Source organism: Sus scrofa, chromosome 7 (assembly GCF_000003025.6).
Source record: "Sus scrofa isolate TJ Tabasco breed Duroc chromosome 7, Sscrofa11.1, whole genome shotgun sequence".
Lineage (NCBI taxonomy): Eukaryota > Metazoa > Chordata > Mammalia > Artiodactyla > Suidae > Sus > Sus scrofa.
Genome location: NC_010449.5, coordinates 98743787 through 98761162, shown reverse-complemented (window position 1 = coordinate 98761162; position 17376 = coordinate 98743787). Strand labels below are relative to the sequence as shown.

General features: G+C 48.5%; 1 protein-coding gene across 1 annotated transcript in view; it reads right to left on the bottom strand.

Moving 5' to 3' along the window:
• Positions 1-17376, bottom strand: part of FLVCR2 (feline leukemia virus subgroup C cellular receptor family member 2) — a 53878-nt gene that overhangs the window by 11034 nt on the left and 25468 nt on the right. The window contains 4 exon segments of the mRNA NM_001142840.1: positions 1667-1770; positions 2946-3013; positions 12199-12339; positions 15358-15499. Coding sequence (NP_001136312.1) covers positions 1667-1770; positions 2946-3013; positions 12199-12339; positions 15358-15499 — 455 coding nt within the window.

The window sequence follows — 17376 nt, the reverse complement described above, 5'->3', positions numbered from 1 at the left end:
TGTCCTCCCTGACCCTTGCACCCTATTCCCTAATTCATCTGAATCATCTGGCGGCCCAGGTCTGGCCCACATTCCAACCCTCTCTTCTTCTGCCACACAGCAGGCCCTGGAAAAGGGGACACTGCTGTTCCCTGGTTCAAGGGCGGCCATCCTCGTCACCCTTGTTTCTGCCTGAAGCAGCTGGCCTGGGGCAGGGACGAGGCGGCAGCTCAGCTCCTCCACCAGCAGGAATCAGGCCCGGCCAGGCTCCTGGTCGTGTCCAGCCAGGCAGTCATCGCCCGAGGGATGGCCTCAGTTGGCCTCTGACGAGGGCAGCAGGGAGAGACCGGGTCTGAGCAGAGCCTCACAGAAGCGGGTCTGTGTGGCAGAGAATGGGTCTGCCTCTGTCTGTCGTCTCCAGATGCTGGGAGCTTTGGCGGCCTTGACAAAGCAGCCTGGAATGCTGCTCTGCCCCAGAGCAGGACCACCCTGGCCTGGCAGCTGCCCTCTGGGCAGCATTAATTAAGCACCTGTTGCATGTAGAGCATAGGAAAGACACAAGTTGGGTCTCTGTTCTCCAGAGCACTTTCTTCAAGGCCAGCTACTGATTTGAGGCAAACGGGTTGCCTTTTTTTTTTTTTTTTTTTTTTTTTGGCTTTTTAGAGCTGCATCAGTGTAAGTTCCCATATCCTAGGGTGGGATCGGAGCTGCAGCTGCTGGCCTCCGCCACAGCCACAGCCACAGCAACATGGGACCTGAGCCGAGTCTACAACCCACACCACAGCTCATGGCAATGCCGGATTCTTAACCCACTGAGCCAGGCCAGGTATCAAAACTGCATCTTCATGGATACTAGTCGGCTTCCTACCCGGCTGAGCCACAATGGGAACTCCTGCATTGATTTTTCTAAAGACAGACACACCAGGAGGGGGCGCCCAGGAATGCGCATTTTTAGTAAGCCTGGAGTCCACTAAAATCTTAATGGCTCTGAGAAATGCACTGGGCAATCAGGACTAAAGTATATCAAAATATTTACCAATGAGGTAGAAGCAACTGCAAGATAATAAATACAGTAAATTGGAGGAAGCACAAAAGCATCCTTGCTCAGCCCCATGGGGGCCACCTGGAAGCCATGGGTTTGGGGCAGTGGCACCACCTCCTCACCCCTACTCGTTGGAGTTTCCACAAACGTCCCAACTGCTGATGCCTTTCCACGTTTATTTCCTTTTCTCCTTCCCCTGCTCCTTCCACAAGCTTCTTCGGGGATGGAACTTGGACAGGCCTCAGGGCCTCTCTCTTTCTCATCTTCCTGAGATCCCCCCAAGGCAAGTACTGTGTCCCTCATTATATCAATGGGGAAACTGAGATGCAGAGAAGAGAAATTTGAACTGCTCGCTTGACCACTCAGACCCCCACAGCTGCCACATCCACATGTTTGGGGTTGTGCTGCTAATAAATAGGTCATCTCAAAACAAGGGTGCCCAGGGAGATCTTTGGTGGTCTAGTGGATAGGACTGGGTGTTGTCACTGCTTTGGCCCAGGTTCAATCCCCAGTTTGAGAACTGAGATCGCACATCAAGGGGCTACATGCCATGGCAAAACAAACAAACAAACGACAACAACAACAACAACAAACCCCAAAAATATGACCCCCCCCATTCTCAGTGCAAAAGCAGGAGTCACTCACTTGTAGGTTTTGGTCCTATCCAGCCAGATGCCCGAGATCACAGCCCCAAACATTCCTGCAATGATGATGGTCAGGCCGATTCTTCCAGCATTCACTTCTTCCCCCTGGGGAAAGAGACCACAGCCCCAGTGATGGCTCAGTGATGGGACAAGACACAGGACAGGGGTGGTCACCACCAGCAGAGGCCCCAAGATAAGTCACCTGGGCTCTTAAATTAGAGCCAGTTCTCAGAAAGGATCAGGGCAAGGCAGCCTGGAAGAAGCTGGAGAGGGACTAGGAATAGCTGTTCCTCCCAACATAATATGACTCTGGATGTGTGTGCATGATACCAGGTGCTGGGGGAGCCCAGCTCTGGCCTAGAACCACCGGTTTTTAAAAATGTAATCCTGACAGCCGAGCTCTATCACTATTCCCATTACACAGATGGGGAAACTGAATTATGTATATCCAAACATTTCAATTTTATGGGGCTAATAGTGCCAAAAGGAAGATAACACTTATATGTTTTTGAGTGTTTAGAAGCCAGGCACCATACAGAGGATTTTATATCATCTCCTTAAATTCTCCTAATTCCCCACCACAAGGCTATAGGAAGCAATATTCCTGTATTACAGAGGATGGCACTGAGCCACAGAGAGATTAACCTACTGGCCCAAGGTCATGAGGCACTGATGAAGCCCAGAGGCAGGACCCGAACTCAGTCCTGTCAACCTCCAACCTTGGAACATCCGCCACAGAGGCACCTCTTCCACAAGCGGGAGACCCTCCCCTTTCATAAGAGGCTGGGGCCTGGCATCCCGACTCCAGGACACTCAGGGTCCCATTCCCAGAAGCCAGCTCACTGGTGCCAGAAACATTTAAAACACGCTTTCTGTTTTAAAACAGAACTCAGTTTCAAACTAAACTTTGCCCACATTTCACAACGTAAAGATTTCATGTGCGATTCTATGTGTTTAGATATTTATCTACTGTGCTGCCAGGAACCATGCTATTACATAAAAATTCACCTTACTGTTTCCTTTCTAATCCTCCAATGAGTCCTCCAGGGGGCCATTAGACATCTTTTGCAGGAAAGAGAATGAGGGCTCAGACAGGCGATCCAGCAATCACCCAGGGAGGACCTCCGGGGCGGGGGCTGAGCCCCAGTCCCAGAGCTCACACCACACACGCTGCCTAGACCTGGGGGAACCAGGACTCAACCCTGCCACCCCAGCTCCTGCCCAGGCAGTCTAGAAACATCCCTGTCTCGGGGCCCAGCCAGCTCAGGGACGGACCTTACCGGGTAGTGCAAGATCACCATGCGATTCAGCAGAGTGGACAAGGAGTAAAAAGCACCAGCATTCAGACCTGGGGGAGGGAGGGAGAAACAGCATCAGGGTCATTCCTGGGGGGTGGGGGGCTATTGCTGGCTCCTCCCCCCAGCAGCGAGGGAGGCTGAAGATCCTCAGTCTCATGGCCCCTGGGAGTGGTGCCCGCAGAGAAGAAGAAGCACTCTTAAGCAACCAAAAGGAAACCTTTCCCTCTTTTAGACACATACCATTGCCCTCTGATCCCTTTACACCAGTCCTGGAAACACAGGCTCCAGAGAGTATGACTCCCAGGTCAGAACCGCTTACAGGTCTCTTAAGTATTGGCCTGATCTAAGGGCTCTATTGGACCTGCCACCCCCTCCTGAGGCCCTATCCCCTCTCCAGAAGGCTCCAGACCTCTGCCCCCCTGACACAACTCTCTCAGCAGGTGGAGTCTCCCTCTTTCCACAACCCCCTTTCTAGTTTCTTCTCACATTCAACATCGCACAAAATCTTTTATTTGCAACCAGAAAGGACCCTAAAGAGCATTCAGTTGACTCTCCTAATTCTTCAGTTTATCTGACAAAGAAATGGAGCACCTAGAATACTCTGTAAGAATCAGGGTCCTTAGAGGATGAGGCCATTTGTCCAAAGCCATGCAGTGACTTAGTAACAAAGATGAGATGGATCTAAAGGAGAAGAGCCTCCTGTCCTCCCTTCAAAATAAGGGTGCTGATGCTGATGACAGTGTGATGATGCTGATGCTGATGACGGTGACGGTCATAATGATGGCAGCAGCACATACTTAAGTACAAGGCCCTTTTCCTAAATACCGTCCAATCCTCATAACTTTTGGTAATATTTTTATATCTATTTTATAGATGAGAAAACCATACAAAGATTTTAAAAACAAATACAGAGGCCACTCTGGAAAGCCCGACCGGGATCCTTTTCATGTTATCTAATCCTGAGGATCACAGGACCAACACTGGCACATGCGACATCGGGTCCATTAGAAGTATGAAGGCAGGACATGCCTCCCTAGCAGGGTGGCCTCAGGAGCTCCTCTTCACTGGAACCAGTCCATAGAGCCCCTCGGAAGCTGTTCTCATTGGCCACCAAGGCCATGGCTCAGCACAGGGAGAGGTGGCTATGGCACCCACCCTGCCTTAGCCCCTCCCAGGGGCCACGAGTGCTTGTAACTCCTCCACAGCACAGCTGCCAGGATCCCCACAAAGGACAGGCCGGTGGAAAGAGTCGCTGTGCTCAGAGAAGCCCAAAGAATGGCTTCCCACCAGGAGTCAGAGGATGGCCCAGGCCACCTGCAGTCCTTGTTATCAGAAGCTAAGTTGCAGAAATGCAGCTGACTGACTCCCTATATCAGCTTCCCAGAGTTCAGGGAAGGTCCAATTCTCCTACAAAATAGGGAAGGGAGTGTGGTGGGCCGTTCCCACCCTCACCAGGGCAGTAAGAGGCAGGGCTGCGTTTGAACCCAGACTGTCTGGCTCGTCTTAATCACTCAGTTTTACATCTTCACAAAACAGATGGTCCAAGACGTCCCCACGCAGGTTATTGGCAATTTCATGCTCCAGCCTCTCCCAGTAAGTAACCTCAGGGGTACAACACTATTGGGCCCAAGGCCACCTCCTGGGAAACACAGGGCCACTGTGGCCAGCAAACCCAGAACTGTCCCTGGATGTCATTACAACAGCCACGCTAATGGTCGGGAGGACGTTGAAGCTCTGGGCCATTTCGAGCCATCAAGCACACCCAGCTAACCTTCCTATGCGCACCCAGCCACCTGGCCATTCCACTCCTGGGTCAAGAGCCCCCAAGAGGACACATGCCTGCAAGAGGGGGCGGGTGGAGTGAGTGGCCTGGCAGAGGATGAAATCAGCCCCCTTCCTGCCCCTCAGCCTGGCCCAGGCTCTGGTCTTAGCCTAACACCCCAGGGCCAGGGCACCTCCAGGTCCAGCTCAGCTTGGGCCCAGGTGGGACGAACAAGGAGGGCAGAATGCTCAGGAAATGATCCAGGAGGACTGGGAGCCAAACACCCCATTTGAAACACCAGCACTTCCCTGACCCTGGAAACAGTGAAGAGAAACAGTCTTGGGTCGGCTGACCCAGGCCCAGCAGCGAAGTGAGGCTGGAAGGTGTCGGGAAATCAGTTCCAGGTCAGCACCGCTGGCAGCCTGTTAGAGATGCACCCTCCTGACCCACCCAGACCTCCTGCAGTAGAAACCGGGAGTGGGGCTGGCAGGCTGCTGGTGTGTGAACAGCCCTCCAGGTAATTCGGATAGGGCCCAGGTTTCACCGGCTCAGCTAGATTTGGGGGGTTTACATGCTTTTCCAGGATCATCCCTGCTCCCAGCCAGACAGGAGACGGAATCAGGGCCCGGAGGGAGGGCATGGAAGGGAAGCGGTTCATCCTGGAAGGCTGCCATTCTTTCCAGTTCTCTCTAGAGTCCAACCCTTGAGGAATGACGCCTATACGGTTTCAGAATCAGTCCTGAATTTACATGTCCCTCCCCATGCTGGCAAAGGTTCCCCGACAGGGTTAAACAGCACAAGTCTACCCCACTGCCCAAACCATGATGTCAGCGTCCACACTGAAGGGCAGGAATGAAACTTGTGCTCTGCTCTGCGTGTGAGCACCTCTTCCAAGAAGGCAGGTGACTGTGTATTAGGGCGTGATCATCCCCAACAAGGTAAGCCTGCCAGGGCAAGGCCACATTCCTGGGAGAAAATTGACCACCCCTGCCCCGGAGAGGCCTGGTCATTCCAGGCATCAGTCACCTGGCAGAGATGCCAGTCCTGAGGGCGTGGGCTTCAAGAAGGCAGATGGGGCTCGTCATCCCTCTGACTTTCTCTCTTTTGCTAAGACCTGTTTTTTGTTTTTTTTTTGTTTGTTTGTTTGTTTTTTTAACTGTGTCCCAGAGACCACTGACTGGCATTAGGAAAACTTGGAATCTAAAAATGCAGATTTGGGGTTGTACCTTGGTCCCACTAAACCCGATTTTTCCTGGAATAGGGACAGGAATCCGCATTTAGCAACAGCAGCACAACAACCCTGGGCATTTCCTAAACTTGGGACTAAATGGCCTTGGGAACACGAAGATCATGGGCCAGGCCCAGGCTCTCAGAAGCTGGGTGAACACGGAGGCCCCTTTGGGGGGGGAGGGGCTTCGAGGCCTGGAAAGCTTGTCAAAGGCAGATCCCCAGGCTCTGAGCCAGAAGACAGGCAGGGAAATCTAGGCACAGGGCACCCAGGACCCCAGCAGACTCTGGCATCAGGCCCGCATAGGACACACTGATCCCAGATCCTGTCCCTGGGCTCCTGTTACTCGGTGTTCATCTCCCTTCTGTCTTCCTGAACTTGGAGGAAACCCTTGGTGTAAAGGGCGCCTGAGCTCGGCACCGCCCCAGGGAAGCTGGAAGGCTTTTGTTCCCACCCTGAAGCCAGCATCTTGAGGGGGCAAGAGCCCCTCCCGAGGCCCAGGTAGGGTGCTGGAAAGCCCCTGAGGGCCCAGGAAAGGTGTCCCCAGGACTCATGAGGGGGTTCTGAGCTCAGACACCCCACGCTGCTCGGATCATGCAGAAGCAGAGCTGGAGGCAAGGCTGGGGGACGAGGGGCAAGTGTTCCCTCTGAGGTCACTCTCAGAGAGGAGCTTGTCCCTTCTCACATGGCAGTGGTCAGCCGTGGATGGAAAGACACTAGAGGAGCCACGTGAGAGCCAGGCCTGGAGACACCAGGACAGGGAGCCAAGAAAGGTTCTTCCTTCACCCCAGCCCACCCCCGCGGCTGACACACATCCCAGGACCTGCTCCACCCCAGACTCTGGGAGAACCCCCGAGAATCTGCTTCCATTTGGAGGAGGGAAGGTATTTTACTAGAGGAGGAGGCAGCTTCTTCTTCCTGTGATGTTTTGGCAACATCAAGCACAAACCCAACCTCTGCACCTCCTCCCTTCTGAACTGGGGTGCAGTTTAGGAAAAAACAAACACAAACGACATATCCAGTCAAATCTGAATTTCCAATAAATAATGTTTTGGTATAAAGATGCTTCAAATATTTGTGAGACATGTTTATACGAAAAAAGAATTTGTTGTGGATCTAAAATTTCAACTTAGCTGAATGGCCCTCAGTTGATGTCTGAAGCCTACCTCTAAGAGTGTGGCCAGAAGCCTATGGGGCAAAGGAATTCCTGTGAATTCCTCCAAAGTCTTCATTGTATCATTGCACCGTAGCTTGGGAAATTCACTACCAGTACAATACTGGACATCACACCAGGGGTAGGAGAGCTACTCCCTACTAGGTGAAACCTAACTCAGACCAAAAAAAAGAATGTAGGAAACAGGGCAAGTTGACCAAGCCAAGAGCAATGTGGATGCATGCAGTGTTTTGTTTCACAATTACTTTAAAAGCTTTTGTTCCATTCAGGGCACTCCAATGGGAAGCCAATGTCATTACTCTTTTCGGGGGGGGGGCGGTTCTTAGAGAGACAAAGGATGGGCATGGGCTGGGCAAAGGGGGCGCTCTGGGCGATTCGCAGAGCTGACACTGAAATTCAGACCTCATATTCCCTATGCTCCAACTCTGAACTCAAGAGTGAGTTCAAGGCTCTTACTCCAAGACACGTGCACCCACATCCAGCAACTGTGTCCATGAAATGCTATCCACTGCTTGGTTCCAACTACATGTTTAAGTGTCTATAATTCAGAGGAAATATGAACATCATATGTACTACATAATGGGCATATGAATTATACGGTTATATGTGTATATATAAAGTATGAACCATCTCCCCCTTCAAAGCTCAACCTAAAACTGCAGGGAGCTTCAGGGGAATTCTGGGAGGTTTCAAAGAATTCGGTTGAATTTATCAAGGGTTTTTTGTTGTGCACTTTTAATTTCACACAAAGATAGTGGGAGAGGAGAGCAGGGATTCTCAGGTGGACTGAGCGCCAAACACTGTCTTTACCTGACCTGTAAGCCTTAGAGAGACACACAAAGGCTGAGAGCCCATCACCCCCAAATCTCACAGATGGCTGGTCAATGTAGGTTGGTCCCGCTTCTAAATGCTAGAACTCTAGACACTCATCTTAGAAGAAAGCAAGCCCCCTCAGCAATGTGAGATCTGGGCTGTGTCTGTGACCTACACCACAGCTCATGGCAATGCCAGATCCTTAACCCACTGAGCGAGGCCAGGGACTGAACCCACATCCTCATGGATACTAGTCAGGTTTGTAACCAGGTGGGCCACAACAGGAACTCCATATTTGGTTCTTTTTTATTTCTGTCTTTTTGGATATTGTCTATTTGGTGAGACGTCATTCTCTAACTCTTTACACATGGTTTCTTTTAATTCACTGAATACATTTATAATAGCTGAGCTACAATCTTTGTCTATTAAGTCCAACATCTGGGCTTCCTCAGAGAGTTTCTGTCTATGGGCCCTGCTTTCCTTCTTCTTTGCATGCCTCTTATTTTTTTTTGTTGAAACTGGACATTTTATTTATTTATTTATTTATGGCTGTGCCTGTGGCATGCAGAAGTTCCCAGGGCAGAGACTGAATCTGAGCCACAGCAGTAACCCAAGCCATACCAATGACAACACTGAGTCCTTAACCACTAGGCCACCAGGGAAGTAGATGTTTTAAAGACCATGTCAACTGTGGAAATGAGTTTCTCCTCCTTACCAAGGAGCTGTTGCTGTTGCTGTTGTTGGTTCAATGACTTTCCTAGACTCATTCTTTGTAAAGTCTGTGTTCTTTGTCATGCCCAGCCACTGAGCTTTCTGCTCCATCAGCTTAGTAGTGAGCTAATGATTAGACCGAGGTTTCCTTAAATGCCTTTAGCCAATACACCTCCTACCTTTGCTGAGGACTGTGATGTGTGTACGTTGGGACTCGCTTGTGATGCCAGAGCAGGCAGGCGACAACTCTGCCTTAACCTTCACTTCCTGCTCACACAGAACCTCATGGTCAGTGGAGGTTGGACTGTAGGGCTTTCCAGGGTATGTACAAAACTCTGTATGCGCACAACTCTGTATGCGCATGTGGATTTCTAGATTCTTAAAAGACTATTCAGAGCTTTCCGAAGGCCCCTGGACATCTCATGCTCTAGATTTTCCTTTCAAGATCTTCGGCCAGCCTCTTGATTGCCCCAACTGGTATTGCTACTTCAGGCAATGTGCTGTCTGTTAAAGAGTGCTCATTTACAACGAATGCCCTGGAAATAGCATTTTCCCACTGAGAAAGCTCCAAGTCAGGTCAGAGAGTGACCTAGGGATGGGACTTTTGAGGGAGCTCCAAAATTGTTTGGCCCTCTCCAAGAGTGGCTATGAAGCTGCTAGATTTCACAGCTACTGTGGCTGGGAGGCTGCTGGTTTTCAAGGCTACCATAGAGTCTGGAAGAGGGGGACTAGAATAGGGCAAACTAAAATACAAAGCTTGCTGCTTTACCATTATTTAGACATTTGTCTTGAACAGATGCTCCTTGGATTGTTGCAAGCCTTTTTAACCAAAGCCTCAGAAATAACTGATTTTTTTTTTTCCTATTTAGGGCTGCACCTGCGACATATGGCAGTTCCAGGGCTACGGGTCAAATTGGAGCTGCAGCTGCCAGCCTGTGCAACAGAAACAGCAATGACAGATCTGAGTCACATCTGCAACCTATGCCGCAGCTTACAGCAACATAAAATCCTTAACCCACTGAGCAAGGCCAGGGATCGAACCTGCATCTTCATGGATACCTGTTGAGTTCTTAACCCACTGAGCCACAAGAACTCTGTAAAGGAAACTGATTTTAACAATGTTGGCTAGTGTCCTTATTTTCATGGAGGAGCAGAGTAGGTATTCCAGAAATGCTTCCCCCATTATTTTCTGTGTTATCACTTATCCAAATAGATAAGGCAGCATGTTCAAAAGCACAGGGAAACCAGCACTCTGCCAGACTGAAGACCACATAGGCAAGCAGCCATACAAGAGCCAAGGAGAAGGAACTGCTTTGTCCCTATAGGATGGCCCAGAGCTGAGCCCTCTGAAACCAGGAGCCGCACTGTTCCCAGTATGCTGTGTTCATATCTCTTGCTGCCATGGATCCAGTGACCTGACTCTGCCATCAAAAGCCTCCAGCACTGAACACTGCAGCTTCTAAAATGAGACCATTGCCCGGTTATCCCCACCACCACTATTCTCACTCAGAGAAAGTATTTATCAAGCACTCATCTGCCCTAGAATTTCAAGGGAGGCCTCAAATACCATGTTGTTGGATGCAATAAGGTTTATGATGGTCAAAGATTAAGGTACTCAAGATTTTAACTCTAGGGAGAAGGGAAAGTTCTTAGGGGCATGGAATCTGAGTCTGGGAGGGAAGCCAAAGATTATCAGGTTTCACTCTCCATCTACAGCCTGAGTTGCCACAATATTCTGCTAAGGGGTTGGTTCTACCTACACTTGAATGCCTTCCAGTGACGGGCAAACCTTTAACATCTTTGGTTGGCCATCCTAAGTCCTGGAAGCTTTTTTCCTCCTTTTTAGGGCCAAACCTGTGGCATATGGAAGTTCCCGAGCTAGGGGTTGAATTGGAGCTGCAGCTGCCGGCCTACTCCACAGCCATAGCCATGCAGGATCGGAGCCGCGCCTGTGACCTACACCATAGCTCACAGCAATGCCGGATCCTTAACCCACTGAGCAAGGCCAGGGATCAAACCTGCATCTTCATGCATATGAGTCAAGTTCTTAACCCGCTGTGCCACAACAGCAACTCCAGTACTGGAAACTTTGTTTTGTGGATGAATGCAGGTGGGACATGCTCAGAACTGAGATGCTGGAGAGAGGGCGGAATGGAGAGCAGAGGCCCTGATGGTGAACATGGTGAGCTGGGGCTATTCCAGGTGAGAGGACACCGAACTTGAGTGTCTGCCTGAAAACCAGGTGAGCCTCTCTACCATGGATGGTACCTCTCTTGCCTTGCTTCAGCAGATACACATTTCAACTCAGGTAAAGGGCACTGATAAACCTAAAATGAAACGCTGACACAGTTCAAGGAAGGCGTATAGGCAGTTACAGATCAGGTACTAAGAAGACAGGCTTGGGCGTCTGACAAACCTGTATTTGAATCCTGGCTCTGCCTCTTAAAAGCAGGGTGTTCTTGCGCTATTACCTAATCTCTCTGAGTTCCTGTTTCCTCATTTGTTAAATGGGGAAAATTATACTACTTCCCTCACCCGGGTGTGCTGGGAGTTAGGTAATATATGAAAAGTCTTGGTGCAGAGTCAGGGCTCTTGATTATCATAAAACACATGGTTTGAGAGCCTAGAAAATCTGAGGTTAGAGCCAACGGGGGCTTCACTAAGAAAAAGTCATGTCCAGTCAACCTCACCTCTTTGTTTCTTCTGGTTACTGAGCATGATACACACTGTTAACTTCAATTGAACAAACTGGAGGCTAAATGGATCAAGTGTATGTTGGAGAGCAGTACAATTGGGTGGATCTGTAAAGACACCTTTCATGGACTGCCCTGAGGTTCTGTCCTGGCCCCCCCCGTCTAGGACAACATTCTCAGTAACTCTCTTAGAACGCAGATGCAACGAACACTTTGCTGGGAAAACAAGCCAATCCACCCGCACAAGTATTGAAATTCATCTTACCCAAAGCCAGGAAAATGAAATGAAGGAGGGATATTGTCTTGCATTCGGGTAAAAAAGGAGCCACCTTACAAGATGAAGGACTGGCTGAGGAGTGGTTCATGGGGCAAGACTCATGTCAATATCCATCCATTCATTCAGTTATTACTTGATAACTGTTGGAGTATCTACTCTGGGCTGGGCACTGCTAAAGAACTATAAAGATAAAAAGACATAAATCCCTACTCTCAGGGGGTTCACAGCTGAATGGAACACAGACCTGGAAACATTTTTTTTAAAACTAAGTGTTAAGATGCACTATGAACAGTATAATAAAAGAGGAAAGGTCACCCGACACTGCTTTATGCAACCAAAGGGAGATGAGACACAGAGCATCAGCCAGGATTTGTCAGACAACTTGACATGGGAAGGAATGGTTTTCCAGGTAAGCTTTACAGAACATGCAAAGGCCCTGAGGCACAGCTGGCTCTTCTGGTTACTCTAAACAATGTCTTCACATATGCACTGGGGATATGGAAACAGTAAGATGTGCAGGCACAAGCAGCCTCTTGTCTCCCACTCCCAGTTCACTCCTGTTCACACTGCCTCTTACCATAGCTGATGATGAGCAGCACAAAGTTGAGGTTTTTGAAGAGTCGGATGATGGAATTTAAATACGAAGCATCAGGGGACGCCAAGGTGTAGCTCAGCGACTGGGCCCTGCTGGGGGCATGTTTAGGCTTCTCCTTGAACACTGAAAGGGAAGAAACAGACAGGTCACTGCAATCCCTGTGGTCCTACCTCTACAGAGCTGACACCTTGATGAGAGCGGAGTCCCTTGTCTGAGACGCAACTCAGGCTCCAGAAGGAAATATTAATTCTTCAATTAAATCCTTCACGGCCTCCTCACTTGAAGCTGCATCTCACTGTCACTTGAGGCTGAGTGAATGTGCCTTTAGTGACTTTTTCTTCATGGTCTTTGGATGGCCACAATCATCGGGCTTCCCAAGCAGTGATCAAGCATCAAGGAGCCCCTGCACAAGCAGCAAATAACATGCCTCGGAGCAGGGACAATAACCCATAGTAACACAGGGAGAGAAAGGAAGTGAGAGCTGAGGCTTTGGGATCAGTGAGCCCAGCCAAGGACTCAGCACCAGGGCTGCTCCCAAGAGGGAAGGGACCGTGTTGCCCATGTGTAGCACAGAGCCTGGCACACGCCGCCAGTACACGCTCCTGAATAAGGGGTAGGATCTCCTTCTACTGGAAAGACCTCAAGTCCATCCCTCGTTTCTCAAAGTCTGAGTCAGACACTGACCTCAGGAAGAAACAAGAAGATTAGCACACGCTCTTTCAGGAGTGGCCACTCTGACAGGGAGGACTGGGGCCGGGGGGCCAGGGACCCTGGGAAAACCAACTGCTCTAACTTCCATTTTCAGTACCACTGCTACTATCCATTTCCCTGCACTGCCTGCTGTCCACTTCTCTGGGGTGCAGGTCACTTTAACCAGTTGTTTGGCTAAACGGGTCCCCTCACTGGGCCCAAGTAAGCACCATGCTGTCCCCAGTAGGAACAGCCCTGAAAGGGCAGTAGATGGTCTCCACTGAGAGGAAGCTCTGGAAACGAGGTTTTCTCTCCGCAAGATCAAAGGTCTGCCCCCTCCACCCAGATAACCCTCCAGCCAGGACTTCAGAGCCCCGCTTCCTCCTTCTCCGGAAACTGTCCTGGATAACTTCCCACCGTTGGCAACCTCTCATCCATTGTCTTGCCCGTTCAGCCCCTTCTATCAGGGGAAAGAAATCAAGGCAAAGGGTTTTTAAACTTCTGCAACAGCAGCTGTTTGCTCAAGGATTTCACAAGCACAAACCACAATTCAGATAAGATTTTCCAGTTCTTTACTCAGTGAGCTACTCTATGTACTTACTAGTAAAATGTCAAGTGTAGAAAAGTCCCATTCGCAGGATCTCAACTACAAAGAACACAGAATCTAGGGCTGAGCACATGACAATTTGAAACTTCAAGTGTGGCCAAGATTTGCTCCTTCCTGTCCTCAGCCACAGCCCCACAGCATCTCACCTTCCCCGGGACACCAAGTCCTCTGTCCAAAGAGATCCCGTGAGCTTTGAAAAGCCATCAGGCAGGCCCTCCTCATTGTGGACCCCAGAGAGGTGAGGACAACTGGATGAGGCTCATGTATAAAACTGTTTGACTCTAAAGGTGAGGCTGGGGAGTTCCCATTGTGGCTCTGTGGTGTAGGCTGGCAGCTGTAGCTACAACTTGACCCCTAGCCTAGGAACCTCCATATGCCATGGGTGCAGCCCTAAAACAACAAAAAAAAAAAAAAAAAAAAAAAAAAAGGTGAGGCTGGGAGTTCCCGTCGTAGCTCAGCAGAAACGAATCCAACTAGGAACCATGAGGTTGCAGGTTCAATCCCTGGCCTCGCTTAGTGGGTTAAGGATCCGGTGTTGCTGTGAGCTGTGGTGTGGGTCACAGATTCGGCTCAGATCTGGCATTGCTGTGGCTGTGGCGTAGGTGGGTGGCAAAAGCTCTGATTAGACCCCTAGCCTGGGAACCTCCACATGCCATGGGGGCAGCCCTAAAAAGACAAGAGACAAAAAAAAAAAAAAAAAAGGTAAAAAAGGTGAGGCTGGCAGGAAGGAATGAAACCTTTAACATGTCGGGTGGAATTTCAGATATTAGGAATAAAGCTGGTTTAACTTGGAGACAGGTGAGTGACTCATTGAAATGAAAACCTCTCCTACATTCTTTTTGAATGTATCAGAGCCCGAGAATATCACTCAGATGATAAATGAGGATATAAATTACACTAGCCAAATATCTCAATGATTAAATATACATATAATTAATTAATAGCAGTTCTCTGGAGTTGGTAGTTGGCATCAACTGATATAAGTCTAAGTAAATGGTCACGATTTTCTACATTTTTCCATAATAAGCATATCTTACAAACATTTTTAAAAAGCATTTTACTGTATAGCACAGGGAACTCTATCCAGTGTCCTGGGATAGACCATGATGGAAGAATATAGAAAAAAAGAGAATGTACATATATGCATGACTGAGTCACTTTGCTGTACAGCAGAAACGGGCACAACATTGTAAATCAACTATACTTTAATAAAAAATTTTTCTGAAATAAATAAAGAGCATTTTAAAATGTAATCCCCAGGCATTCTCAGGTGAATATATGAGAATATCAGCGCTTGGGATTAATCTTGTTTTGTTTTCTTCTGTTTCAGAAATTTAGAGTATGGAGTAAAATAAGCTTAGGCTTGACTCCTGTCTCTTGCCACTTACTATCTAATCTTGAATAATGTCTTTAACTCCCTTCAAGTCTCGGTTCCTCTTTGTTAAGTGAGGCTGATAATGGTACCTTGTCTACAGGGCTGTGGAGGAGTCAGTGAGGTCAGACACGCTCAGCACAGGGCCTATGATGTGCTCACTGGGGCTCCATCAGGGAGATCAGCAGGCTGACCCTTAATTCTAATGAGGTCATGCTGGGGAGCTGGTGAATTACAACTAACCTTTACTGAGCAGCTAACAAAGTATACAGGCCCAGCTAGCACTCTACTGCCAGTAACTACTCAGGCTAAAACACTTGAAGTCCACTAGAGGCCTGGCTTCCCGTTTCTGCAAATATATTTTATAGAATACATGGCACCTAGAATGGTGTTTGAGGGTCATGTTTATAAGGTCCTGACCCAAGGGTCCCCGCCTCCCCGCACCCCTTCGTAAGTGTACTAATGACCTTACCGATGACGACAAGGATGAAAAGCAGAGTGGCCACCCCTGCTATAATGTAGAACATGATGCTGATGTGGTAGGCCAGCTCAGCCTTGTCTTTGATGTTGGGCACCAAGACAGGAGGGACCAAGAATCCAATGGCAATTCCAAGCTACAGAAGACAGAGACAATCAATGATAGGACCAATGGCCAAGAGATAACAGCACACATTTAAGAGACTCCTAGTAAGAATCCATAACCTGCAATTTCTTTAAAAAAAAATTTAAAACTGGAGCAGTGATGGTTCCCTCCTCAAGATACCAGAGATCTGTCTCTCTCTCTCTCTTTTTTTTTTTTTTTTTTTTTTTTTTTGGTCTTTTTGGGACCATACCTGTGACATATGGAAGTTCCCAGGCTAAGGACTGAATCAGAACTGTAGGTGTCAGCCTACACACGACACGGCAACTCAGATCAGAGCTGCTTCTGTGACCTACACCACAGCTCACAGGAACGCTAGATCCTTAACCTACTGAGGAGGCCAGAGATTGAATACAGGTCTTCATGGATACTAGTTGGGTCAGTCATTGCTGAGGCACAACGGGAACTTCCAGAGATCTTTCTTTTGATTGACAAATCAACTCATATACCCCTAGCCACCCTCACTATTAATACCTAGAAAAAGATTGTTTGTTTGTTTTGCTTTTTAGGGCTGCATTCACAGTATATGGAGGTTCCCAGGCTAGGGGTTGAGTTGAAGCTGTAGCTGCCGGCCTACCACAGTCACAGCAACACGGGATCCAAGCCACATCTGTGACCTACAGCCCAGCTCATGGCAATGCCAGATCCTTAACCCGCTGAGTGAGGCCAGGGATCGAACCCTCAATCTCACAGTTCCTAGTCGGATTTGTTTCTGCTGCGCCATAATGGGAACTCTTGGTGCCACTTAAATTTTTGATTTCACTGAATCTGTTAACCTGGAGCTGAAAGATCAGCTGACAGAAAATTATACACACTACAGCCCCCCAAACTTACATTCAATAAAAGATGGAAGCCTAAGGTTGTCACCATAATTACAATGTAAATGCTTAAGTTCATTGTGTATCTTATAATTACAAAGCATCTGTGGTGTAAAGTCACAAACTACTGTACAAGTTATACACACAAATACAAGGGCACACGGAAACTGGCTGTATTGTGTAACACACACACACACACACACACACACACACACACACACACATCCATATCAACAAATTGAAACATCTCATATCTGTGTTGGAGTTCAAACTCCAGCAGCCTGACAGATAACATGCCCTGGGTGTTCCCAAGGTCAGAACTGCCTTGATTCAGGAGTAACTGGCTTGATACAACTCCCCAAACCTTCTGTCACATGAAATACCAAGGCAGAACTTGGAAAACAGCATGGGAATTCAGATAAGCCTCTGATTCTAAGAGGAGAGAAGCCAACATCTTTTGTCCTAGGTGCCAATTTTCCTTTCTTGAACTTGAAAGCAACTGCAAATAGAGAAGCAATCTGCTTTCAGGCCAGTTAACACCAATTATCAGCTGATGATTCTGATTGATTTTCCAGCCTGTCAATGACAGCCATTCAGGGTAGTTCCTTTCTCAACTCCAGAATATTCTCAAAAACCCTCAGTAGTCTCAGCACAGGGTTTTCTAATGTATACCACTATATAATCAACAAATCAAACTGGCATATATATATATATATATATATATATATATATTTTTTTTTTTTTTTTTTGTCTTCTGTCTTTTTAGGGCCGCACCCACTGCATATGGAGGTTCCCAGGTTAGGGGTCTAATCGGAGCTGTAGCCACCAGCCTACTTCAGAGCCACAGCAATGCGGGATCCTAGCCATGTCTGCAACCTACACCACAGCTCACGGCAATACCGGATCCTTAACCCACTGAGCAAGCCAGGGATGGAAACCTCAACCTCATGATTCCTAGTCGGATTTGTTACCCACTGTGCCATGACGGGAAGTCCCTCAAACTGGTCTTTAATGCATCTACTATGTGTAATGT